The sequence below is a fragment of the Balaenoptera musculus genome, chromosome X (genome assembly GCF_009873245.2).
Source record: "Balaenoptera musculus isolate JJ_BM4_2016_0621 chromosome X, mBalMus1.pri.v3, whole genome shotgun sequence".
Classification (NCBI taxonomy): Eukaryota; Metazoa; Chordata; class Mammalia; order Artiodactyla; family Balaenopteridae; genus Balaenoptera; species Balaenoptera musculus.
Genome location: NC_045806.1, coordinates 108,728,345 through 108,755,457, shown reverse-complemented (window position 1 = coordinate 108,755,457; position 27,113 = coordinate 108,728,345). Strand labels below are relative to the sequence as shown.

At 48.4% G+C, this 27,113-nt stretch overlaps 1 protein-coding gene across 2 annotated transcripts; it reads right to left on the bottom strand.

Moving 5' to 3' along the window:
* Positions 1-8,470: 8,470 nt before the first annotated feature.
* On the bottom strand, positions 8,471-26,582 carry UTP14A (UTP14A small subunit processome component). 2 transcript variants are annotated; one of them, XM_036840495.1, is made up of 15 exons: positions 26,512-26,582; positions 25,379-25,457; positions 24,147-24,217; positions 23,591-23,655; positions 21,562-21,704; positions 21,103-21,258; positions 16,255-16,374; positions 16,062-16,156; positions 15,334-15,457; positions 15,174-15,251; positions 14,297-14,687; positions 12,105-12,508; positions 11,156-11,349; positions 10,927-11,026; positions 8,471-8,916 (listed from the first exon to the last, which is right to left on the bottom strand). In XM_036840495.1, exons 1-15 carry the CDS (start codon positions 26,535-26,537, stop codon positions 8,644-8,646), a joined length of 2,319 nt encoding a protein of 772 aa, XP_036696390.1. In that variant the 5' UTR covers positions 26,538-26,582; the 3' UTR covers positions 8,471-8,643. The 2 variants fall into 2 exon arrangements, with proteins under 2 accessions (XP_036696390.1, XP_036696391.1); XM_036840496.1 differs by having other exon boundaries at positions 8,476-8,916; positions 25,379-25,454; positions 26,512-26,566.
* Positions 26,583-27,113: the final 531 nt, after the last annotated feature.

The window sequence follows — 27,113 nt, the reverse complement described above, 5'->3', positions numbered from 1 at the left end:
AGGACCATGGGAAGAAAAAGGAAGCTGACCACGTGTCTTTCTTGAAAAACTTTCCTTTATTTCTCTATAGCCAAAACTGTGAGCTCAAGGGGCTTACAGTGTGGGCAAGGAAATAGATTATAAGAAACTAGAGAACAAGGCAAGAGAGCAGAGCATCAAGATTCAGGTTAAAAAAAAAAATCAGACAGGATGAAAAAGTTGAGAGGTGGTCAGAATCAGGGAAGGCTTCTGGGAGGAGGTGAGTCTTGAACCTTGACTTGGAAAATTCAGGTATGGAAAGAGGTGGGGAGGGTATCAGACTAGAGGGACACCACGAATCTGAATCCCCGTGCGGTGGGGGGTGGTGCAAAAGAACAAAGGCTGCAGAGAGCAAGGTTTGTTCAGGGAGGCAGCATGGCTGAAGAGGAGGGTGCGTGTTGCAAGGTCATTGTGCAGATCTGAAGAGAATGTACTGTACTGGGGGAATCAAGGAAAGAGACATTGTTTCCCTTTTGAGAACACTGGGATCAGGGAAAGAGACTTTGTTTCCCTTTTGAGAACACTGGGATCAGGGAAAGAGACTTTGTTTCCCTTTTGAGAACACTGGCCCCAGGCGATCTGGGAGAGGCTTCCACAATTCCCTGAACCCGTGGGACACACACACACACACACACACACACACACACACACACACACACACTGCTCAGCCCTCTGCCCCCTCGTACCCCCTCTTCCTTCCATGCTTACAGGGCTAAGGGGTGATTTATAAGATGAGAATACTGACCCCACAGACAAAGATCAGTGTAATTATTTTACAATCCTACTGTGAACATGCAGGTTGCTGTGTGGGTGTGCATGCATCTGTGCGTGCACGTGTGTATGCATGGTACAGTGCAAGGACACACACAAAGCGTGTCTTGCATTTTGTCAAACTGAAGCAGAGCAGGTGGCAGCCTGCTTGGCACTCTTCAAGGCAGGCTGCGCAGCATAGCAGAAGGGCACAGGACTTGGATTTGAATCTCAGCTCTGCCACTGTCCATCTGGGGGACCTAGGTAAGTCCCTTCACCTCTCTGAGTCTTGTTTTCTCATCTGCAAAATCAGGATAACAGAACCTACCCCAATAAGGTGAAGGTGAAATGAGATCAACGGGAAAACACCTGGCTCATAATAGATACTCAAGCATGGGCAACTTTTTATATTAATTACCCACTCCCCCAGCCCACATCACCCCCAGGAACCTGCTCTGCAAGCCTGAATTCCCACCGTTTCCCACCAAGCCTCAGCTCCTTTGTTGAAAGAGCTGTTCAAGGCAGTGCTAGGCACTGTTTGTGTGGGATGCCGGATACAAACATGAAGCAGAAACAAATGTGGCAAAATCTTGATAATTGTGGAATCTAGGTGATGCGGGTGCATTGTCCTATCTAGTCCTTTGTGTGGGTTTGAAACCCAAAGCATAAAGTGAAGCAGAAGCCCTCCTCAGCTACAAAAAGGTTACATCTATCCCATAGGAGAGCAGCAAGCCAGCAACTAATTTTTATGCCAGGCAGAATGTGCAAGGAGGCCCTCAAAGAGGGACTACTGAGTGCTGTAAACCCAGGCGGGTGGGCGGGAAGATGACTTCACCTGGGGCACTGTGGGCAGCTTCCCAGAGGCAGGGGCAGTTCAGCTGGTCCTTTGAACAAGAGACTTTGATTTGCAGAGAACAGGGTTGGGGGCCTGGTTACAGTGGTCCAGGCTCAGAGAACAGTTGCCAACTGCATAGACTCTAGCACAGACCTGACTGGTGTGCTTTGAGAACTGCAGTCCAGTTGGGTGTGGCCGGAGGGAGAACACATTAACCCTTGAGTGCTCAATAAACAGTTGTGGAGAAGGCTGAATTGATCAGGTTAATCTGTTCTTTGCTAGTGAAGGGCAGAGCCAGGAGGGGGCCTATTTCAGGGCTCAGCTGGGAGATGTGGATGAAGGAGCATGGAGCTTGAGGACTGAACTGGTTCCTGGGGTGTGGGGTTACTCCGGGTGTAGAACTGGAGAGGAGAGGGTGAGTGCCTGGGGGGGGGTGTTGGCTGGGTCTGCTCAGGGCCCAGAATACAAGGCAGAATTTTCAAGGAGGCAAAACAGAGCAGCGTCACGGACAACGAAGGGTAAAAGTTCTCTCCTGCCCATGCCACCTCAGCCTGTTGAAGGCCCAGAAATCCCCTGCCATCTGTTTGCATTCTTTTCTAGGCACCTTGAGGATTTTTTTTCCCAAGTTAAAGAGGCTCCTATGCAACCACAAGACCTGGGGAGGGGGTGGCATGTTAAGCCAGTACTAGCTTAACTCCTTACCTGTGCAGAGAGAATTTTCTAAACCAGTACTTACCAACCTTCCAGACTGAGAGCAAGACTCTCTTGAAACAGGAAGGGACAAAGGGAGAGGGGGTTATCAGTGGAGCTGGCAAGTGAAGAGGGACACTCCATTTGGCTGAGGACAGACCTCCTTGGCAGGTGACAGGGAGGAGAGCGGGCTTCAAAAGGAGAGGGTGGGTCAAGAAGAAAGGCCAACAACTTTGTCTAGGTCACAGTTATTTCTCCTGAGCGTCCTGTGGGCCCCTCCCTGCCCCCTTCCTCCTCACTTTGGCCCCTCTCAGTACTGTGGTCCCCACCTGTCTTCACACACAACGGGAAGAAGGCAACTGAGAACAGCCCAGCATACTCTCTATAGGATGGGTCTGGTTAGCTGGGGAAGGATGCCCAGGCCACTACCAGGCTGGTCTCCACCTGGGAGAGCCAGCTTAACTCAGGCTTCTTAGGCAGGTGCCAGGACAGAAGGCCCTAGAATCCAGCAACCCTGGAACAGGACAGTGATCCTTATGGGCTAGAGCTAATCCCGGGTTAAAGGTATGGCCTTAAGAAGTTGGAATTAAGCAACCAACGGCATCCCTTTGCCAGCTATATTTGGGAGGTTCTGGGGACACCAGGGGTCCATGTTCACCTTTTATGGCTAATATCTAGCAACCAAAAGTCATTTATTTTTCATCTTCATTGCTGCCATTTTTGGAGTGTATACCATGTGCTAGGTACTTTATTATTATCAGTAATAGCTAAAAGGCGTGGAACACTTACAGCGTGGCAGGCTCAGAACTTGACTTGTATTATCTCAGTTCATCCCCACAACAGCCCTGTGATGGAGGTACTGTGCTGGTCCCCATTTTACAGAATGGAAAACAGAAGCTCAGAGAAATGAAACAACTTGACTCATTGAAGGCCACATAGCGAACAACTGGTAGAAGTAGGATTCAAACTCAGGTCTCATCGGCTCCAAAACCCACATACTATGTGCTTCAGCAGCCCGCTCCACAATCTCCAGCATGCTTTGCTGCCTTGCTCCTAACTAGCGATGCCTTCTCCCTATTAGTAGATTAGTCATGTGTTGACACTTCTAGTCTCAGTCTAATGGCTTGTTTATTTAACTGATGGATGCTGCTCCCCATTTGAGGCCATTAGCATTTAAACAAAACAAAACAAAACAAAACTGTTGAGCCTGGCATAGTGACACTGTGTTTACTGTTTTTCTCCCAGTGTTAATTGTATTTTCCAAATATGTATTTTGATGTGCTAACGGTCCCTAAAGAGAACGTCGTAACAGTTTAGTAATCTCCTCATGTAGCTCCAGCCCCACTCGCCTTAATCTCCTTAGTGAGGGGGACAAATGGCTCGGGGACCAGCCTTGGCTAGGTTGGGGAAGAGGGATGGTGACTGTCCCATTCTGAATAATTAGGGGGCAGAGAGACTGGGGCTGGGCTAGCAACTCTGTCCTTGGAGGCTAAGCCCTGGAGCATCCCCCCTCCACACTTGGGGAGGGAATTTCGTATTTCTTTCCAGGACAATAAGAACATCTGTGCCAAGGCAGAGGAGGAGGCCGGGCGCTCCGAGGCATCTCTGCCCGAGTCTCTTGACACTGTCCGATTGTTACTGTTTCAGTTTCTGCTTGGATCACTGACCGTGTCCATTTAGAGCAGGCTGGCTTGGGAAAAGACAGTGTAGGGCTGAGGAAGGACAGAGAGGACCTGTCCGACTGGGGGTGGGGGTGTGAGTTGGGCAGGGAGCTGGACTGACTCTAAAGTGACCAGGTTACAAATAAACCTCTGCAAAGTACAGTATCAATCTTGCATCCATAAATGGGAGGAAGGAGCACTTCCACTGTCCCTCTTTCCCTGGGGTTGATTGCTGTTGATCGGGTCCAGTTTGTTTGTAGCCTCCTTACTCTGACACAGTGGGGTTCAGCTTGACCTTGGGGTAAATGGATGAGGAGCTTCAGGTTTGATCCTTATATGGGACAGTTTGCTTTACAGGGAGAAAAAAACTGGCTACTTCCTTCCTCCCAGCTCCAGTTGCAAACTGATGGGAGTTAAAGTGGGGAGTTTATGGCTCCCTGCAAACCCATTCCCAGTACTGGAAAGTCACATCACCCAGTGTGTTCTGATGAGTGCAGCCGGATCTGGCCCTATGAAGTCGGCCTGGGACTGGGAATGAACTAAGGCAGCTCCTTATTTTCTTCCTTACTCAGGACATCCAGCTCTGGAACTGGGAGTTCTGAGGACCAGGAGGAGGTAGGCATCTGCCTCCTGCATAATTAGCTACATCAGACTCAAAAAACATTGACGGCCCATCCCTTTGGGCATCATGCTGTGCCTGGCACGAGCTAGTAATCCCGACCCGGTCCTGGCCCTCCCGAGTTTACAACCTTAAGTCACACGATAATGACACAGATCCCAAAGGCGGGCAGTTAACAAATAAATCCACTTGTCCGCCAATCACAAGGGATCCATTGAGGGAGCCACAGAGACAAACAGGGCCCCCTTCAAAGAGCTTCCAGTCTGGTGGGTAAATAGGTAAGACTGAGTGAGGGCTTGGGGGAAGAGGTTCAGGCGAGGAAACGCGGTCAATTTGGGCATCACCGAACAGACTTTGTTTTAAAAAAAAGTGCCCATTGACCTGTGGCTGGGTTTTCTGTTCACCTGAGCCGCGCCTGCCACCCCGGATTGAGGTTTAATTCCAGTCCTCCACGGGTGTGGGGTGGATACAAAGGGCTAGAGGCAACGTAGCTCTGCGCCCTGGAGGTGGGCAGCCCGGGACTGGGAGGCGGGGGCCGAGGCGATCCGCGTGGGATCGCCCTTTCTCCTTGGGTGGCCGGGGCGTGTCACTGGCCCTCACCTCTCTGGGCCTCACGGTCCGCAGCTAAGGTCCCTCAGGGTATTTTCGGGACAGTCCCCCTCCCACCCCATCCCGCTAGCCGCTAGTCCCTGCTGCGCGCTGCGCGCTGGTGGCACAGGTTTGGGGCGGGAGCCGGGAGGAAGCTCTGGGTAAAGTCATCCCGTGCGGTAGGGTCGCAGCATGTCCCCAGGGCGCGCCGGCCAGGCCCGGGTTTCGGGAGGCGCCGTGGCCCGCCCGTCCCCCAATCACTTCCGACGGGCGCCTGAGTCCCGGGCGGCCGCCGAGGGCCAGGCTGGGGGAGGGGGCGACCCGGCCCGGGTTCGCGCTCCCGGGCCGTGCGCCCGCCCACGAGGTGCCGGTGGCCGGGGGACGCCGAGGCTCCCCCGAGGGCAGGCTGCGCGCCTCGCGGGGCCGGGCCGCCGCAGGGCCTGAGCGGGCGAGCGGGCGAGGCGGGTGGGAGTGCGTGTGTGTCTGTGCGGGGGTACTGCGCGGGAGAGCGAGCCGCCGACCCGGGAAGGGTGGGTCGGGGAGCAGCGGCGGCGGCTGCGGCGGCGGCGGCGGCGGCGGCGGCGGGAGGAGCGAGCCGGGAACCAGGGAGGTCGGCCGGGCTGGCGGGCCCGGAGCCGCGGGGGGGGAGGGCGGAGCGCCGAGGGCGGAGATGGGGCCGCGGGAGGGAGGGGGCCAGCGGGGCGCGGCCAGGGGGCGGGGCGCCAGGACCTGGGGAAGATAAGAGCGTGCTCGCGGGGAGCGAGGGCGGGAGTGAGGGAGGGGCGGGGGACTTAGAGACCAAAGAGGAGACAAAAGGACGGGGTGGGTGGGAGGGGCGTAGACAAGCGGGGGTAGGGGAGGGGCGCCGGGGGACGCCTCGGAGGGAGGGGTATGTGTGTACGGCGTGGGGGGGCTGGTGTGGGAGGGACTTAGAGAGGGACGTGAAGGGACAACATAAGAAGGGAGCGCGGGGGTACGGAGAAAGGGGGGGTGGGCCGGGAGTGCTCCACCACGCTGGCCACGAAGGGGAGGGGAAGCCGCGAAGGGGAGGCCGCTGGGAGGAAGGGCCACACACAGGGAGGGGGATCCTGGGGATGGACAGTCCGCGAGGAAGGCGGGCCGGGGCTTCGGCGGGCTCGGGAGGGGAAGGGTGAGCAGACGCGGGGAGAGGGAGTACTGCAAGAACCCGAGGGTGGAGGCGGATGGGCGTGTGTGGAGCGCTGAGGGCAGGGATTTAACGCTGCCGTTCGGGATGACCGAAAGACCACGGTGGGGGCCGCACAGACGGGACGGGGCTACCAAGGCAGGACGAAGACTGCCCAGGGGAAAGTGGGACCTACGAGGGCTGCAGAAGGGTGGCGGGGGCGGCCTCGGGCTCGGCAGGAAGGCGCCACCACCGCCCTCTGCCCGTCCCCAGCGTGCCCCGCCCCGTCCGGGGGCCCTAAGGGCAGGGGCCTGGGCCGAGGGGGAGCCGAGCCAGGGCGGTACCATTCGGAACAGAGAGGGGGGCTGGGGGGGAAGGGAGGAGCCAGGGGTCAGAACCCTGTTGGGGGCGGGGGGGGCCACACCCTGGGAAAAAGGCTTGGGCACATCCAGAATGGACCAATCAGCGAGCAAGGCCAGGGTGGCGTCAAGGGGCAGCTCCGGCCAATGGGAAGGGAGAACACTTCGGAGGTTCGGAGGAAGAAAAGAAAAAAAAAAAGCCCCACGAAACAACAATCGAATCCGTTTGGGGGCTTGAAAGGCTGGGAGTGGGCGCCGTTTATAGCACGTTCCAGCGCCTGCCCTCCCCTTTGAAGGATGGGGTCGTTTGCATCACTCCTGGGCCGCGGGGAGCACACGGAGCTGAAGAGGGTCCCGAGAAAGTAGACGGGGATTGGCCGTTTACAGGGGGCACTTGATTGGGTGCTTCGATTTGGGGGGGGGGGGGGGGGGGACGGAGGTGGCAGCTTTGTGCTCAAAAGAGTGAAAGAGAAGGTTATGGTCTCTTCAAGGGAGGCAGGAGTGGGCAGAGGTCCACCATTCCCCCTCACTGGCTACTGACTTAAAGTGACAACCAGCAAGTGGATCGCGGATAATCTCAAACCAATGGATAACTTAAAAATACCCCTTGAGCTCTGAACACTATCAACATATTCAGTTCCCTTCCCAGCACAGGGCAGGTTCTTGAGAGGATGAGCAATGGTAGTCCGGGCCCACAGCTGCCACTGGGAATTTTATAGACATTTATGGCGTGGCTTTTGGCTTCGGAGTTAGTCTGGGGTCCCACTGCATAGTCACTAACTGAAATCTTAAGCCTCTAAAATAAAGGCATTGGGACTAGTTACCTTTGAGGTGGAAACACTTGGGAACTGATCTGGAGAGTGATGGGCTCAGAAAAGAGGGCCATATTGGTGGGGGGCATTGCAAAAGAATATTCGTGGAGTGGCAGAACTTTTGGCCCAGGGATTCCAAATGTCTGTAAAGCTCCTGAAACTGTATGTAAAATGGTGTAGGCGTTTGTGCATTTTTCTGGGGAGGGTTCATAACTTCAAATTCTCAGAGGGTTCTGTGACACACAAAAATTAACCCCCATCTTGGTCTAAAAAGGATGGGGGGACCCATCTCCAAGGCAGGAGGTGAAGTGCAGTAGTGGCTATGTCCTTTCGGAATCAATGGAGGGGTTTCTCCAATTCCTTGTGAGGAATCTTGGCTGCAGGGGCCCTTTCGATACATATTGTCATCCAGAGAAAGGCAGGTTCCTCAGAGCCGAGAAGCTGACGTAAACGGCCATATAGCAAAGTAATGCTTGAATAAACTATAAACAATGGTGAGGAGTTGCCCCTGCATTAGGAAGTAAAGGGAATAGAGCTTTACTTCTGAAAGCTCATCTACCTCATCTGTAAAGTAAGGGTAAAAGTGCTAACTACTCTAGACAGCAACCTGTGTAAGCCGGGAGGCTCACACATGAAAAGAAAACCATAGTGGTTAGACTTAAAGCTGAACCCAGCTTCAGCACCATCCTAGGACCAGCCCCGAGCAGAATCCAATTGAATGATTTGTGCATATTGCTGCTAGGTTCAGAGGTTTAGAATATACAGTATTTAATTACTATCCCTGACTCTTTAAACTGGTTGTTTATGGTTATATCCGATGTGATGGATTTAAGGTCATAGGCTAGGGTAACTTCCCTCCAGTCCAATTTAGGACAACATAGTCCTTGGTAAGAAAATACGGTCCCCTGACAAGTGCGACTGGAGAAATGCAATGGGGAGCATCCAAAGGTGTCTTGTCTGACTTGAAGGAAATGGGAAACAACACAGAACACACTCCAGTTAAATAGATTAAAAAAACGCCTTTATTTCTAAAATGTGGCTTAACTACACCCGCGGTGTGCTAAGCCAGTTTTGGAACTGATCCTGCAGCTCGGAGTAAAACCGGGCCAATGGAGGAGCAGTCAGGGCTCCCAGTTCCGGGCACCAAGGTGTCACTACTCCAGCAACTCAGTCTACAGAGTTTTTCTTCAGCTGTTTTTTGTGACGTATGGAGAGTCGTTTTGGATTTCTCTGTACGACAGAGAGGTCCGACCTTGAGGAAGACCGGTAGCCCACATCCTCTGCTTTTATAGGCTTAATGATATGGCCTGGCTTGGTGACAACCTTGGGCATAGTCAGCTTTTGGAAGGCCCTCTGGGTGTTCCATGTAGATCCTATAGGGGTCTGAATGGTCCTTTCAAATTGCTGATGGTGTGTGAATGGATATGGAAGCATCCGCACCTAGAAAGGAAGGCAGAGAGACGTGGCGTGAGCCAGGCCTGTAAACTCTAATGGCACCTGGTCAGGTAGTTTTAGCACATAGGCCACAGTTCTACACAATGGCTGCAGTGAGTGAAGCTTCTGAGAGGCTAAGGTATCCCCATGCCCCCATCCAACCTTAGGAGTGCCAATCTGCTTGATGGCATATGGGAGGAGAGGGGCCTAATTTGGATTAGAACCTCCCTTCCCCCAGGCTTACACAACAATCTAGGGATTGAAAAACCATCCCAACAAGGCCCCTGCAGCTATAGGAACACTACAGGAGCTGCGGGTTGCTGGCCCCCAGTGGGTCTCCCTATACAACATTGTGACTGCAAGACACATCTGAGTATTGGTGTATCTCTGTGACTCTCTCCTACCTTCTTCATGCTCTTAATCCCTTCCTTTCCTCCCCCTGATTCACAGGATTGATGTTTTACGGAACCCAAAGATTTACTCCTGAATCCTGAACTCTACCAGGCTATTACACTTAGCTTCATGCTCTTCCCAAGTCTCATTTCCTTGCCCAGGATTCTTCTCCACTCCACCAAAGCGCTACCTTCAGACATATAAATAATCTTTAAACACCTCCCCGATGGCCAAAGAGGAGCAAAAAGATGTAAGCAGAAAAACGGGTAAGTTACAATCAGTAGTCTCTAGAGATACTCAATGGAACACTCAAGAGAAGCTGAGTACCGCCGGGCAGTCCTGGTGGTGGTGAAGGACACAGATTCTTTAGGTTAAGGGAGGGTCTTAGTGGGGTTGATAGCTAGATCTGTGCATGTCACCCAGAGCAAAAGAACAGAAAAAAACACCTGCACAAAATATTCAGTCTTGGGAGGTTTTTCCCCCTTTGGCTCAAAGTGCTTTATTCTATTGCATGCTGGGACCTGAAGTGTATATAGCTTATTAAAAAGATGAGGAAAATCAAGGGAGCTTCTTGGAAAGTTATTTGTCAATTTACTGTGACTGTATTAAAAAACAAATAGTTAAGATTCCTGGAAGGGAAGGGTGATCTTTATTGAGGTCTGTACTCTGCCCTTCACCTAGAATCCGGGCCCGGTGAAGCACCCCTTTTCTCTCCCTCTTATCCCATAACTGCTTGTTCATTGCCTATTTTTCTGGTTATATATCCTCAATTGGGATTACAATTCAATTTATGCAGCAAAATAAGATCAACAGAGTATTACTGAAACGATATTTTCTCCTCTCTTCTGTACCTATTAAATAGCCCTCCCCCACTTCAGAAGGAAAAATACAACTCATTTCAATATTAAACCGGCTGGGGACAGATCACAGGGCCACAGACTTTCAGAACTGAAGGGAACATAAAGGTCACCGAGTCCAATCTCATTCCCAAGTCCCTTTTACACATGCTCACAACCCCAGAGCAACCCCTTCTCTCTTTTGACCGGCAGAAAGTTTTTCCTTGAACTCTGCCTTTCCTCTAACTTCTACTTTATGTGACTTCCACACGACAGCCTTCAATATACTTGAAGACCATGATCATGCTCAAATCTGCTCCTCTCTTGGGTAAACATCCCTAGCTCATTATCACATGACACAATTTTAAACCTTTTCACTGTCCTGAACAAGTACCGGTTGGTCCTCATTTTTCTTAAGATGCAGCTTAAACCTATAGCCTCTGAACATTACCTGGACTATAGACACAAGCCTGCAGAACAGCAATTCTTAGTTTGGTGAGGCCCATTTGCATCAGCATTATCTGGGGGTACTAGCTGAAAATGCAGATTTGGGGGCCTCACCATTGCTGCAAAGATTATCCTTTAAGTTTTAACTTTCCCAGCCAGTAATTAAAACAGCAGAGTCAATTTGGAATTATTCATCTCAGAGCCAGTGAAAACAAAAATAGATCCGATTCTGTGGCCAAGATCACACATCCCTCTTGACCACAGGGCACCAGAACACTCCTCCCAAGCAGGAGAGCCAGGCAGCAAAGAGGACGCTGCTGAAGAGCTCTCTATCCCTCACCTGATGAGCCGCTGCATGGATGTTCCGCTTCTCACTGAGAATCACATTTGGCAAATTCTCGTCTTTCCTTGGAGGACCCTCAGGGGCTTTAATGAGAAACCTGGAAAGCAGAACAGCAGGACGTCTGACTAAGAGCATTAAGGACTTAGTCAAAAGGGCAGAGAGGACGCATGAGGGTGAAGTGGGAGAACCTGGTGCCCTTCTGACAGGCTTTCTCCCCTGTTCTTACCGGCGTCTCTTCTTGGCACTGGGCTTCAGGCCCACACCACCCCACTCGCCCCAGCCAGGCAGAGTCAGGTCCACGTCCTTCGGCTTACTGGCCTCCACAGCTTCCCTCTTCTCTTTCAAGAAGTCTCTGATGACATCATCCCCAGCAAAAGCTTCCTTTATCATCTGCCTTTGATCTCTCTCTTCTTCATCTTCCTGGGAAGAAACGAACAACAGCTACAGCTTGCCTCCTGAGCCGAGGTTCGTGGCAAGACCGCTCGACTGCTGGGTCGTGACATTTTAGCGCCCCCTAGGGGGAAGTGCAGAACAATGATGGTCTTGCACTACAAACCCATCGGCAGCCAAGCAAGCTCCAATCTTCTCTCTAGGGTAAATATCCCTAGCTCATTATCATATGACACAATTTTAAACTTTCAATAAAGAAACTGCAGGGTAGAGGAAGGAACGGCCTGTGTTAGGAGGAGGAGCTCCAAGTGGGCCTGGCCAGAATGTGGGAGTCCTCCAGCTTATATCTCTGAAAAGACAGGCACCAGGGCTCCTCACTTGAGCAGTTTCAGTGACTTAATCGGGGAGCCCCCCCCGGATCATTCGAGATCCCACTGAGTAGAGCAAAACATTGTCAACAGCTCACTGACTCACCTTTGAGTTGTCCTGCCTGGCATCTGGTCAGAGCTTTGAGTGACTCCCTCTTTCCTCTGAGGGCTTTAGAGTCACCCCAGGAAGGATTCGGTGGCTCAGAATTTAAGGTGAGGGAGTCTCAGCGGCACTCACAAATTTCCATCTACTAAACTGTCACTGGGACCAGCTGGGCCCATACTATTCCAGACCTCTTAACTGCCGCCATGTGCCCCCAGCACAAAACTTCACTGATTCTATTCCTCGCGCAGGAAGGACACTTTCCACACCAGCTCTGATCTCCCGCAATGGCCCACGACCCTGGCTCTGCTCACCAACTCCTCTGTCGTGGGAACTGCCAAGGACTTCATGGAAGGAGATTTTGTGGTCAGGAGGTTCTGGAGATCAATCATTTGCTCCTTCCTTTTCTTCTCCTTGGGGACACCAAGATGATTACTTGGGTTCCTCTCCCACTGCTGCCCTTCTACCGCAGCTCTGGGAAGCTCCTTGTTTTGAAAACATCCTTCTTTGCCCAGCTCCTCCAGTTCGTCCAGAGTCCGTGCTCTCTCCGGCCTCTGCAGCAACAGAGGCTCCTCTTCCTCCCCGGCAGGTTCCTCTCTCTGGACCGCCAGGACTGTCCTCTTTGAACTCAGTTCTTGCTTCCTGGACTGATGGTTCTCCCTGTTGAGTTTCTGAGACAGTGCCCTCAATTCAGACAGCACCCCCTGGCTGCTAGGATCTGGGGGAAGAAATGAAAGCTGTCAGAAAAGTAGGGTGGGAGCTGCCTTGTCAACAAGCGTCTACTGACCTCTCGCTGGGCGCTGGGCACCATAGGAGACATGCTAACGAGGACAAATGGGTAAGAGAAGATACCATTCGCTGGATCTCCCGGCGAGTTCACTAATCATTACCTGTCAAGTCGCGGACAATGGAGTTTAGGAGTTAAAAGCAGCATGTTGGGAAGCAGATGTCCGGGTCCTATTCCCAGCTTTGCCAATGACTCACTGTATAACTGGAGCTGTGGCTTAATTTCCCATAGAGTAAACTCTGCTTGGGAAGATCGCCCCAAATTCCAAATTTGTATTAAAAGAGCTGTTTTAGCAAGTGGCCTCTAAATTCAACTTCATTGTCATTTATTATTTGTAATTGCTAAAAAATTGTGATTTCCAATTTGTAATTTACACTGTAATTTCCTACTTGTAAAATCTGTAGCCAGCATTGTTTTATCTTAATGCAGCATTTCACAATCTTCTGTGGCAGAGTCAAGTAGCTCGCACTTTCCCGCCACGAGCATCATCTGAGCAAATACTGCTAGTCTCTGAGAGCCCCGAGGGAAACACAGCCGTGACATGCTTCTAAACTGTCCTTTGCGTTGACTCAAGTTGCCTCCATTCCCAAGTTCATCCTGCTCTCTAGCTCTGGCTTGAAGCCACTGGAAGAAGCTACTTAGATCTGGCCTGAGGACATGCATGTTTATTTTCAAGGACCAACTTTCCTTGCTCATTTTGTTTGCGGTCCATGCCTTCCCACTATTTTAGGATACTATTTCCCCAAAGGTTTGGGATCATTCTATTTATCATCCAAGGAAATCCAAATCCACCTTTCATTCCACAACCAACTGTTCTACACATTTCACTAGATGGGCAGCTTTTGAGGGGGCTTGGGAGGAACCATCTCGGCCTGAGGCGCTGCTTTCTACAATCCTCTCGGAAGCAAATGCTTGCAATTATTAATCCCAGAAGTCTTTAGCTGAAAACCCTAAGTAAAGGTCCTCCAATACATTCTAAATGACAGCTCTAAAAAAAAACTTTTTTTTTTTGCCACTGAAAAAGATTCTTGCTGTCGTGTAAATGCATTCATTATTCCTCTAGGAAATATAATCGGACCCAAGAATCTGTCCAGATTCAGGTGATTTCTGAAGGCAGTTAGTTTCCTAAGCAGGCTTTGTAACGCCCTGCTTTGTCCCCAGAATGGGAACTCTGACCTGCCTCAAGGGTGCTAAGGCTGCTAATTAATATATAACATGCAAATCGAGTCTGAGCATGGCGTAACAATTCTAATTTACCCGGTACCTTGTGGAGTCATTCATTCCTATCAAGAAAATCACACCCCATATCAACATATCAACCAGCATTACGGACAGAAAACTGCAGTGATGATTTGAAGACATTTCATAATGTCTCAAAATACACCTCTGTGTCTGTGGGTGTGAACGACTTTCAGATTTGCCAGCCCACCACATGCATTTCTCGCTGGCTTGTGGGTACCAGTGATGTTAACTCCTGCCCTTCCTTCAAGGATGGTGTACTTCTGTCTTTCTGAAGACTGGACACACACTCTGGAGGCATGCAGATGCCTGCTTATTAAATGCCTTTGAAGGAAAATGGTCATTACAAACCTATTTTCTCTTCAGGGACCCAGGGCACTCTCTTGAAAGTACCTGGAGCCTAATCACTGTGTGACACAGGTGGGTGGACCCAGTTTTCCTCTCAGTCGGTCAAGAGCACCAGCACTAGGCACTGCTCACCTTTTGTTTCTTGACTGCCCACCGGCTTGGCGATCTGCTTGAGCCCAGACTTTTGTCTAAGTGATCGCCTTTCCTCAAATTCTTTCAAAAGAATTTCTTCCGCCACCACTGGTCCTTCTTCCTCACTTTCAGGAGCCTCCTGGGCTGCAGGCTCGGCAAGTTCTTCAGGGTCCCCCTGGACCTCAGCCTCTTTTGTGTCACTGGAGTGATTCCTGAACATCCAGGGGTTCGGTCCGCTTGCCTTCACCTGCACCTCATTCACCACGTCAGGGACAAAGGGTTCACCCTCTTCCTCTGCAACTCCCTCCTCTTCCGCACTCTCGGAGGCCACCTGGATCTTCTGCATCAGCTCTTTGTTCCTGGCCAATTGTTCCTGCATAGCCTGGCGAGCCTGGAGGAGAGGGTCACGGCACGAGCACCTTGTCATTAGTGACCACAGTCACACCTTTCCCGGTCCATTTCTTAGAGCTGCCTCCTCTCAATTTGACTTAAGTATTTCTTACTGGCACCTACTGTTCAAACTGCACATACATCACTGTGTTAACAGTTATGGAATAAAACGGAAGACAAATTCTTTGTCCTCAAGAAATCAACATGTGAAACAAGGTTTAAAAAAAAAAAACCAAAAAAGCCCCCACAACTCCTCTCCCCTTTAACTGGACTTGCCTTCAATGCTGTTTCCCTTTCATCTCTCCCTTTCCACCTTGTTCCTGGTCATTTTCCTCTCTGCCTTAGAGATTTTCTGATGCCTTTTTAGATTCCTGGTTTTCCAAGCATCCTCATGGCTCTTTCCCAACTCTGCTTCTGCTAGCATCCTTATGGATTTTCCTTTCTTTCCTCCAATTCCATCTCTTCTCTCACCCTGATGGTCTCTTACCTCCAGGTCATATTTGGCCATAATTGCCTTTGACTTTGCCCATTTCCCACTGTTCTGGTGCTTAAGGCTCATTCGCTCCTGGAAAGAAAGGGCAGAGTGAGATCCTTATTGCTTTCCGGGGAAAGCTGGTTCAAGGGTTGGGGGCCAGAGGCAGCCTCACCATCATTCTGGCCTTTTCGAGTTTTTCCAGTTCTTCCAATGCTGCAGCAGGATTGACCTTCCGCAGCTTCTCGAACTCTTTTAGGGCTTGCTTGGCCTTTCCTTTCTTCAGAAGTTTGTGATACCTATAGGATGAGAGAGGTGCGGGGGAAGAGATTTAGCTGAACCACTGGTGCCGCACACGAGTGCCCCGCCACACAAGGGGTTTCCCTATGTGGGGGAATGGAACAGACATCACAGAGCTAGCTGACTGCACGGAGCTGGCTCGAGACCTGCGAGGCCCTGCGGGACTCAGTCCCTGCAGACCCCAGGGGCAGACCTCTGCAGAGCAAAGAGTCCCGTCTGCTTCTAGAATGCAAGGGAAGAGCAGAATAGGATCTAAAGAGGCAAAAAGGCAGGAAGGAAGCCCTTACTGGCCTCCACAGCTGTAGAACTCAAGAGCTCATTCGGCAGAACCACTCTGTGATGCCCTGGAAGGGAGAGAAAGTAATTGAACAGTCCTCTTTTTAGCAAAACCAAGATGGAAAGCCAAAGCCACAGGAGCAGGTACTACTGAAGGAGGCAAAACTCTCTGAGGTTGGTTTGAGAGAGAAAGAGGCTAGTCACTACTCTTTGGGACCTCTCCTACATGACCCCAGCCGCCATGGGCAAGGTTCTCTCCTTAGGACTTGCGATTCTTCGTCACTTTCTTCCATGGAACCCAAGGCCGGTACACAGGGGCCTCCTTACTTTTTGCTTTTGATTTTCTTCTCTCTTCGAGCCCTGGCCTCATAGTAGGACTGCAGGGCCCGGGCCCTTTGAAGCTCTGCTCGGCGCATCTTCACCTATAACGAATGACATTTACAGTGACCCCTGGGCTTGATGGCAAATGCTGGGAGAAACAGAGCATGCCTGGGTGGATCAAAGGGCCTAGAACACTCACCTCTTCCAGGCTCATGGCTTTGAGAGAGGCCTTTTCCATGGGAGTCAGTAAAGGGTCTGTCACCGGCTGCTTGTTCTTATGGAGGAGATTAAAAATCTCCTGCTCCAGGGGAGTTCTTGCCTTAAGGAGGTAACAGAACACTCTAAGTCTTAAATCATGCTCCTAGAGTCTCCCTCTTTACAATCCTATGGCCATCTACTCTATGACACTATAATTGGAATCACGAACTGGATAGGATTGACTGTTACGGCAAGAGAAGGGGGTTCCAGGCTCGCTGTTCAGCTGTGTAGATAAAGCCTTAACTTTTATTCTGATTTAAGACAACTTCAGCAAGGGGACTCTGAGGCTACTCTCTAATATTACGGGGGGGGGGGCGGCGGATCACTCTGTGTTCAGATTACCAATATATGTAAAACAATACCATTCTCTTAAGAATCAAAGCAGGATGCCCTTAAGGTCAATGCTGGCAGGACAGAGGAACAGCAGTACCAAATTGTCAGTCTTAAGAGTTGCAAAACAAAACGGTCCCTGTATTGTTATGTATATTTGAAGCACAATACTCTTAACATAAAGTTAGGGACCTCAGATCCATATCAGCCTCCTTTTAAGAATATTTCTAGAGAAAAGGGGAGGTTAGGTCTTAAGATGAGCACAAAAAAATAAACTGCCTTTAACAATAAGACCTTCAGGTAATTAGCCTGCTTCCTGACAGTTCAAATTTAACTCTCATCAGTTTCTAACTTTGGCTCCAACTCCTCAGTTGCCAGTTAACTTTGCATACTAGGTGGTGCCTATGCGGATGAAACGAATGGACTGTGAACCAGTGACTTTGCATGTCAACAAAAGAGCCCATTTGCTGCTTGACTGATATTGTGAGGATGGCTGAAATAATCAGGCTGATCGTGTCATGGTCCACTTTGGCAAGGCACAAAGACAGCCCGGGGCAAGAGCCAGTTTCAAACCTCATGCACGTATTTTATGTGGTTTTCTTCAACGGCCATATACATCACGGTCAGTGTTAAAACTTACAAGTATCTGGACAAATGCATAAACACACATCATCACACGTCACACGGCACTATTGATCTAACCATAAACCTATTCTACTGAATAGTAAAGGTGCATGTTCTTCCATTTTTAGTATTTGCAGTAGTAATCAATCACAGGCTACAAAGTGATTTATATTACAATGTTGTAATCTCCCTCCGATTCAATTCAATTTACAAACACTTATTGGCTGCAGCTACATTCCAGGCACTTGTGCAGGGTGCTAGGAATACACAATTAAGATAGTTCCTGTCCTCATAGAGCTCATAGCCTTTCAGAGGAAAGAGACATATGCACCACTAACAACATAATGGGTTAAATATTAGTCCATAGGAGTAATCACAGAGGAAGGAACAATTAATTCTGATTAGGAGGTGGGGTGGGCTTGGGGAAGGAAGAGACTTTTTGAATTAGGCTTTGAGGCATAAGCACAATTCTACAAGGAGGGGGAAAAAGCCAAATGGAGAGATGAGTATAAGCAAAAACACAAGACCTAGGGCAAGCAAAGGTATGTCAGGGAACAATGCACTGTCCAGTGTAGCTAAGATGCCAGGCGCTTCTGTCTTATTCTGTAAGTGGAGAGCCTTTTGAAGGATTTTAAGCAGGAAAGTGATAATCGGTTTTGTGTTTTGGAGAGAGAATCCTGGTGATTGTGTAAGGGGTTCTATGGAAGGTGTCAAATGAAAATGAGGAGAGGAACCAGGGATGTGAGAGTTATTACAGAGACAGAATTACAGGACTAGACCCCCTGCATGGGCTGGGGATGCTGGTAGTTGAAGGGAGGAGTTATGCCATTGACTGAGTTATAGCATGAAGGTCGTGGTACAGAGTTTCAGGGTCTGGGGAAGGAAAATGCCAGGCTTTCTTTGTTGTTGAGAAGTTTAGGTGCACAGGGGAGAGCCAGGTGAGGCCTGCTAGTCATATGGAACATGGGCCTGGAACTCAGAAGGAGTTGAGAGTGATCTGTACCATGTTTACAGAGCAAGAATAAAAAGGACTAAGAAGAGTCAGATAAAAACCAAAACAAACAGACAAGAAAACAACAGCAGGACTACGTCATAGAAGCCAAGGGAGAAGTTTTAACCACAAGATGTGTTAACAGTGTCAAATAGGCTGAAGACGCAGAGGACTTGGGATCTGGCTATTGGGAGGCCCCTTGCTAACACCTTCTGAGAGAAGTTTCAGGAAGGCAGTAGGGGAAGAAGGCGAGAGAATGGAGACCAGCTCTTCCCAAAGCATGTTCCTCAGCAGCTGACAAGATTTACTTCATTTTTTAAAAGTTTAAAATTCAATGCGTTCGATTTTTAATAAAATCAGTCTGTCCTACCTGGGTTAGAGTAAGTCATAGGGGTTTCTTTACTATCTTTTCATAGCCTTTAAAAGGCTAGCGTAGGGGCTTCCCTGGTGGCGCAGTGGTTAAGAATCTGCCTGCCCGTGCAAGGGACACGGTTTCGAGCCCTGGCCCAGGAAGATCCCACATGCCGCAGAGCAACTAAGCCTGCTCACCACAACTACTGAGCACGTGCTCTAGAGTCCGCGAACCACAACTACCGAGCCCGCATGCCACAACTACTGAAGCCTGTGTGCCTAGAGCCCGTGCTCCATGAGAGGTCACCACAATGAGAAGCCCGTGCACTGCAACGAAGAGTAGCCCCCGCCTGCCACAACTAGAGAAAGCTCGTGCGCAGCAACGAAGACACAACACAGCCAAAAATAAAAATAAATAAATTTATTAAAAAAAAAAAAGTCTAGCATACACTGTGGACCGCCAATCTCCAGCAGGGGCATGTGGCATTTTCTAGCAATGGAACCCTACCAAACCCCCCACCCAGTCCCATTCCCAGGGCATACTGAGAAAGGAAGGCTTTGAGGAGAACACTTTGGGAAATGCTAGTGTCGGCTGCCAGTGGAGGGAAGGAGGGAGTGGTGGGAAGTTACCTTACATCATTTCTAGCACTTTACAGTTTACAAATGCTTTCTCACACATTATCCCCTTTAATTCTTCTCAGCTAGAGTCAAACGGAATTTTAGGAAGCTGGACCAAAACTACAAGTGCAGACATTTTGAATTCTTAATCTCCAGAAATACTAGTATATTGCTAGTCCTTGGGCTTTGCCCTCTAAGGCACTGCCAGCCACAAAGGACCCCCTGACTTCTCTGTGCCATGTTGGTATAATTTCTCAAAGATGAACCTTAGAATGAATGGTACGGCAGGTTTGTGCACAGCATCTGGGCCTCACTCTGTCTCGCACAGGGAGTTCCTGGAGATCAGAGGCTGCGCCGTTCTCAGTGCAACCCGCCCCCCACCCCACCCCATCTCATCTTTAATGACCAACTCCGCACTGACCTGCCATCTCTAAGATCATACCAGCATTTGGAAAAAGCAAGGTGCAGAACAGTGTGTAGTAGTACTACTACTTTTTTGATTAAAAAAATGAGGTAAACATAAATATATCCATAAAACTCTTAAGTTAATGACAACAAAAAACGTATAAAAAAGTGGTGACCTCTGGGTGAGTATGGAGGTAAAAATGAGCAGATGGGGGACAAGGGTGGGGGTCAGACTTTTCTCTATGTATTTTCTATACTTATTTTTGAATCCTGCAAATTGTATTACCTCTTAAATTTTTCCCGCTAAAGTCTCCCTTCCATCCTGCAGCCACACTTTAAACCTGATCTCTTTTTCATGTGGAAAAGGAAGCATCCTAGAAAGAGAATGGTGGTGACTTCAACAACAGTATCCGAAACAGAGCTTATCCCCGTAATAAGCAATGACTTGCTCAATTTCTAGCTAGGGCGGCAAGCCATGTCTACTTTGATGATCTTTAATTATCTCAACTTCCTGACACATAGGACACCATTTTTGGATTTATAGAAAGCAGAGGAGAAGCCATCTATCCATGGTTTGGGCACTGCTGTTTTGGACTATTTTTCTACTAAAGACAGAACACCACATTATAGACTGCATAACCAATGGTGTATTGGAAAAGAAAGGCTAGCTGTTCTGAAGTTGTTCAGACTAAAAATTGAAACTTTAGGGACCGACACAGGATTACTAACTTTTAATTCTGCCAATGGCATAACTACCGTTCCACCCCCAACCCCATCATTTACTACCACCATCATTTCGTAAAAGAAAAGCTATTTCAACACCATTAAAGTGGAAAGAATAACCTCATAATACAAAAGAGCTGGCAACCTTACACCACCATACTCACAATTGTCCTTTTACTTCAGACGGATGAAACATCTGCCAGAGATCACTGTTTGGGAAACCCAGCTCTAAAGTATCTTTTTTATTTTCTGCAGCTCAGTCATAATGAGTTACCTGCTAAACTTCTAGTCATTATCAGCAATCTGCTATATTTTACTATGGTATTCCTTTTCAGGCAAACTTTGGTTCTGCTGCTCATATATCCCTCCTAAGGCATCATTAATGCTGCCAGGTTCCTGATTGTCCCAAGGTCAGAATGTTGGCTTTAAAAGCTTTTTTAAAAAATCCAGTGTGTGAAAAAGAAAACATCATTATGTTCCTTCTCTATTGGCAATCAGATGTGGTCACACAAAAACATGCAAATAACCATGTAGTGGACAATCCAAGCTGAGGAAGGGCGATGACAGAGCTACGACAACTGGCTACGAATCTTGCTCCCCCGGCCCCTCCCTTTCTGACCGCTCAACTGAAATGACTGCAGCTGCCATTTTGGCTTAACGTGTCCAACAAGACCAACTGCAGGCTCTGCAATGTCCACGCGGCGCAATCTCACCTTCCAAGGTGCGCTATCCTCATGTTGCACTTACCTTCCAGCCACTGACCACATGTTCGATGGGAGCAAAGACGGACTGCTGCTTGCTCAGGGGAAAAACCAGCTGCTCTGCTTGCCGGTTCTTCTGAACGACGGGATCCCATTTGGAGAGGACTTGTGAGGTTTTATTGAATGCCACTTCTCTGTGGATCTGAAACAGGCAAAGCACACAGAAAGAAAGAGCCACGAAATTAAGCATCAAACTCAAAGGACCAGCAGGAAACTAAGAGGCCATGTTTCTTAGTTCAAGAAAGAATCAGGATGCTAGAGATTAGCTCTTGCTTACTTCTCAGGACTACGCTTCCCCTGAGATCAGTTTTAATCTTTTCCAGGGTGAGGCAACCACAACTTTCCTTCCTCCCATTTTTCAGGCCATCCCCCTTCTCTTCTTATGCTATTTTTCCTTGTCAGTTCAATTTCTCCCCCTTAATGGACCACATTTTCTTTGACTCACCCGCTCAATCTCTTCTCTGTGAAGGGGTAACTCCACAGTCTTCTTCGATTTGACTCTATTCAGCTGCTTTTTCACAGCAGCCAATGAGGATGAAGTTTTAACAGGCTCAAGCAGATCTGAAAGGACCAGCTTTTCTCCTGATCCTGTAGAAAGGACAAACTTTCTGGTCAGACTGAGAAGTGAGGCAAAACCTCAACATCACATAGGGAGAGACCTCAGTAGAAAATGCTGGCAGACAGGCAGGTGCGCAGGGAAGCAGGAGTAGTCCTCTTACTTCAGTCACTAGCCAGTGACGCCACTGCCTTCCTACATTCCCAAATGTGTTGGAAGGTGGAAGACAGAAAACTATTTAAAACAGTCATCTGCTTTTCTCCTGGTCTTTCTGCTTCCAGTCTTGCCCCACTTCAATTCATTCTTCACACAGCAGCCAGAGTGTTTTGAAAATGTAAATCATAGCATGTCATGATCCTGCTGAAAAGCCTCCAATGGCTCCCCATTATACTCTGGTCCCTGTCTGTCTCTGCAACCTCATGTCATCCACAGATGGAGGACGCTCCAGCCGCACTGGCCTTCTTCCTCTTCTTCAAACATGCTGAGCGTGTATCTTCCTTAGCGCCTTTGCACTAGCTGCTCCCTCGCCTGGAATACTGCTCCCTATCTTTGCATGGGTGACTTTTCTTGTTTTTCAGATCTCAGCTTAAATTTCGCCTCTTCAGAGGCTTTTCATGCCCAGCCAACCGAAAGCAGCCACTTAGTCACTTGACTGCATCATCCTGTTGTAATTCGCTTATTGTCTCCCTGCACTAGAATGTAAGCTCCATGAAGTTGCGACTTATTACTAATTGTAGTCCCAGAAACTGATATATGGTAGAGGCACAGTAAGTATTTGCTGAATGGATAAGCTTGCAAGAATATATTGTTACCAGTTCTGGGAGGTTATGTCAATGGTTACTAGAAGCACATAACTCATTCAAGCTGCGTAAGTTGTAAATATGGTGGAAAAGATTTGGCATCTAGACTTGTTATCAAGTTAAAATCAAGTTAAAACACTGCCATTTACTAGATCATATATTCTCAATCGGGGTGATATCATTCCCCCACCCAGGGGTAAAAACTGGTTCTTCGGTGGGCAGGGGTAAAAAAAACAAAACACTTAGATACAGCCATCCCTTGGCATCCATGCACAGGGGACTGGTTCCAGGACCCACCAAGAATACAGAAATCCAAGGATGCTCAAGTCCTTTGTATAAAATGGCATAGCATTGATATTTGCACATAACCCATACACATCTTCCCATATATTTTAAATCATCTCTAGATTACTTATAATACCTAATACAAAGTAAATTCGATATAAATAGTTGCTGGTATGCGGGATAAACTCAAGTTTTGCGTTTTGGAATATTTTGAAATTTAAAGTTTCAATCCACATTGGTTGAACCCACAGATGTAGAACCCACAGTTACAGAGGGCTGACTGTATTAGTTTTGTGTCCCTCCAAACCTCAGCCTTATCTAAGAAAATCTTATTCCTGGTGGCAGAGTAGGCGAGGAGGGAGGGAGGAAGTGAGGAAAAGAAATGTCTAAAAAGGCTCCTCAGGGGAGCAATAAAGAAAAAAGTTTGAGAAACACTGTACTAGGTGAAGGTCCTTGAGTAGGTAACTTGACTTCTCTGAGCTCCAGCAGGAGAGGAGAGATTATCTGCCTGTCCGAACTCAATGCACTGTGAGAACTGAAATAAAAATGAAACCAGGGACATGACTAAGCTAGTGAGAGGCAGCTGTCTTCATTCACGTCCCTCTATCCTAGAAGTAGCTCATCAAGCTCAGTGGGAGACCTTGACTGTGGCCTTTTGGCTTTCTTCTAGAAATGGAAGAAATTCAAGAGCATCTGACTACCCTTCTTCACCCCCTTGCACGGTAGTATTTATGGTATGATTCATTAACCACATCAAAAACAGCTGGGAAGTGACCATTATGCTTTTGGAACTCCACAAATTCGATGCAGATAGTTTCCTTTGGTTAACTTACCTTCAGAACTGACATTGAACTCTGACACCTTCAGACTAGCCTCAGATCTCTCAGCCAATTTCCGCCTGAAATTAAGCAAAACAGAATACAGAAAGAATGGATACATTTTGCTGGGGAACAACCACTTCTCTCTTCAAACAATGCTTCGGTTTCATTTCTATTCTAGAATCAGGTTTTGTCACAAAGCAACCAGGAAATCTGTTCCTAAGCTGGACATGGTAGTCTAACCATCTCTTAATGTAGGCTCAGCCCCTCAAAAACACAAGGCAATGCAAGGTAGGCATAGTGAAAAAGGTATTGGACTTGAATTCAAACATATCTGGATTTGAATACTAGATCTGTCACTTATGAGCTGAGTGACTTTGGGACATGTCAATCTTATTTTCTAGTTGAAGAAACTGACATGCAGAGATGATAAAAAACTTGCCTACAGTCTCCAAAGTACATGCTCTGACAATTGTATCTTCATTGTCTTAGGCACTCAATAAATGTTAGCTGCAGATAAGTCTCATGGAATCAGCTAGTTATAACCTGTCCAAATTGAAGGGGATGTTACCTATTCTTTCCATCAAGTGAACTGATTGCTTCCAGAAGCTTTTGATGCTTTCTTTCTCCATCACTGTCCCCCTGGAAACAGAAAAGGAAAAACCATCAGAATGATGAGGGGAGGGAAAAGACAGTATGGCAACTGAGGCCCATGTAAAATCTCTCATTCTTTTGGTCAGTGGAGAACTGGTGAATCAGATGAGGTCTGGCGTGCAGGCATTCCAGCTCAAATGGAAAGAAATGCTTCAATAAGCCAAACTCCCTCGTTGTAAGGAACATAGAGCCTTAGTAACCAGGAGCTAATGCCATGCCTCTGTCTTAACTTGTTTTGAGAAGAAAAGTGCCATGAGAATAATGTTTCTGTATAGAATATGTAGTGTGATCTGACACAGAAACTGACATAAAAAAACCAATTTAAGTAGTTTTGTCAAGAGAATAAAGAGCTGGAATTCCTATAGCAGCTGTTGGAGACCCAGCTTAATTATGCATATGTATATTTCAGTCGGATAATCAAATAACCCTCTATGGAAATCCAAACTTGGGAAATAGGGAAATCATATAATACCATGTGTTTTGGTCTTATATACTCAACTTAAGCAACCTGAGGACAGTGTATCTTATATACGATCTTGGAATTCCCATAGCACTTAATACAATATCATATACATGAAACACTAAATACAGGTATCCTCTGCTTTTTGAAAGTTTGCTTTGCTTTATGCCGCTTCGTTTTCACAAAAGACCTACATTAGTACCTGCTTTTGCTAACTGAACAAAATCCGAAGAGGATTTTTGCTTTTACAAAAACAAACAAAAAGCCTTAAAATGAAAATAGCGTCTAGCATTTGTTTTGCAGTGAGTTGTTATAGAGGCAGCACATACTCAGAGTGGCACCACCAAGCCCCTTCCCTGGAAACTACACTTAGCATCTCAGCATCAAGCTGCCATAGCTTTGAACTGTCTATGAGCATCTATGCTTTATCTTGATTTATTTTGTGTTTCCATTAGCAAGATGTGTCCTAAGGTAATAGCTTCTTTGCTTTATGCCATTTTAGCTTATGAAAGGTTTCGTAGGAACACTCTAATTTGGGTAGTGGTGGAAACCTGTAACTAATTTATTTGTGAGACCTGAGCAAGTATAAACAATGTTATCACCCCTTTTCTTTCCAGGAAATGTGGCATCTACCCTAATTTTGAGGCAGAAGGGAAACTGGAGAAGGCGGTTTAGTGGGTGTCACCCACCTCATCTTCACTGGTGCTCAAGGGGTACTCTCTTGGCAAATCCTCTAGTTCTTCCTGTTGGTTTAAAGCCAGAAGGCTGCTAAAGGAGATAAAAGAGAAATATTATCACTTGAAACAATTTTTCTTATATTGAAATGATCTCTAAAACATAACTTCAGTTCTTAGTACAGAATAGTCCTATCCCCTGGGAGAGGTGCAAACCAAGCAGTGTGAGCATCTTTGGAAATTTGTCAAGACATAAAATTTAGACTGCATAAGGCAGGCATCACCTGCAAGAGGTGAGCACTGGTTAGTAATACCCATACAGAACTGCATGAAAATGAAAAAGATCTAACACTCTTCACTGACTGATTGGCACTCCATTTCCCACTGACCTCTGGTAGGCTGTAAAAATGTCAGACCCTAGGTAAGGTGGCAGAAGACGCTGTTGCTAGCCCTTGAGGCAAGGCAATATCACAATTAACATATCTAAATCCGCCACATGGAAGATACCTGTATAGGTGCAAGCTTACTTAAAAGTGACATCTTGATCATTTGTTCTCAGGAATAGGGAAACGGGGAATTGGAAGAAAGCAGCTGGAGCTTGATCGGCAAAGTAGGTGCTTAACTTAGGAGACTGGTACCCAGACACAAATTATAGAGTCTACCATTATCTAACGGTATATGTCAAACTCTGCTAGGTACCCATTACTAAACAAATTATATTTAGTTCCCCCGGCGGGAGGCATGAAACGTCACAGAAAATGTCGTGGATGACTCCAATGAGCAAAGGTTTCCAAGATAAGAGGAGTTTATAACGTAGCCACTGTCTGCGCGGAGGGTTGAAATGCTCCCCAGCAGCGGCAGAAAAAGGAGTCACGTGATGAGGAAAGTGCAACACGTTAACTTAGCTGGAGAGGGACAGGCCGCATCAGGACCAACAGGGATGAGACTAAAAAGCCGGGGAGTGGAGGGAGCGAATTAAATTAAATTAAAAGGGCTTTAAAGAATGGATCAAGGAAATAGTAACGAATGGCGAAGTCGTGGGAGGGGAACAACCGACGCCAGCTAAAAGGCGGCCTCCATTTCTCAAAAGCCCGGGAACCCGACCCGCAATGAAACCCAGACCCCTCTTCCCGGCCGCTACCCCTCACCTCTCCGCAGCCCGACTCGAGCTCATCTCACCAGCCTGTATCTCACATGGGCCAGGAGCGGAAGCCGAAAGGAAAGCAATTTCCGTGCCGGCCGCAAAGCAATTTCTGCTTCCGCCAATCACGCGCGACAAGGTGCGTCACTTCCGGCTCGCCCTGAGGCGTGCGAGAAACTGGAGCCGCTTCGGGAGGGTTCCGCTGGGAACCGGGAGACCGGAGATAAAAGCTTGTCAGCGGATGGCGCTTTGCTTACCCCACCCACTTCTCAGCTCTCTGGCGCGCCAGCGTCCGTCCTCCCGGCCCCCCGGGTTCCCTCGCGGCCCAGGTGGGTGAGCTTAGCGGGAGGGTGCTGCGCTGTTGGGAACCGGGCAGAGCTTCCTGTGTCTGTCCGTGATCGACAGCGTCCTGCGAGCCTGCTGCCAGCCAGCTCGAGGCTTTATTGACCGCCTGGGAAGTGGCCAGCATCGTGCTAGGCCCTTGCGATCCGCCCATGGACAAAATCCCCTTACACCCCGCGCCCCTTTGTAATTGCAGCTCTGGGTTCCTACTTCCCTACGTAACAAAGTTTCATCCAAGAATGGGCTGTGGCAGTGGCTGCAACTTCC

Coding starts and splice junctions, on each gene's coding strand:
- UTP14A (XM_036840495.1), bottom strand. CDS start 26,537: ATGAGCTCGAGTCGGGCTGCGGAGAG. Junction 11,350..12,104: donor TTCCCACGACAGAGGAGTTG/GTGAGCAGAGCC, acceptor GTTTCTTCCCAG/GAAGATGAAGAAGAGAGAGA. Junction 11,027..11,155: donor AGTGCCAAGAAGAGACGCCG/GTAAGAACAGGG, acceptor TCTGCTTTCCAG/GTTTCTCATTAAAGCCCCTG.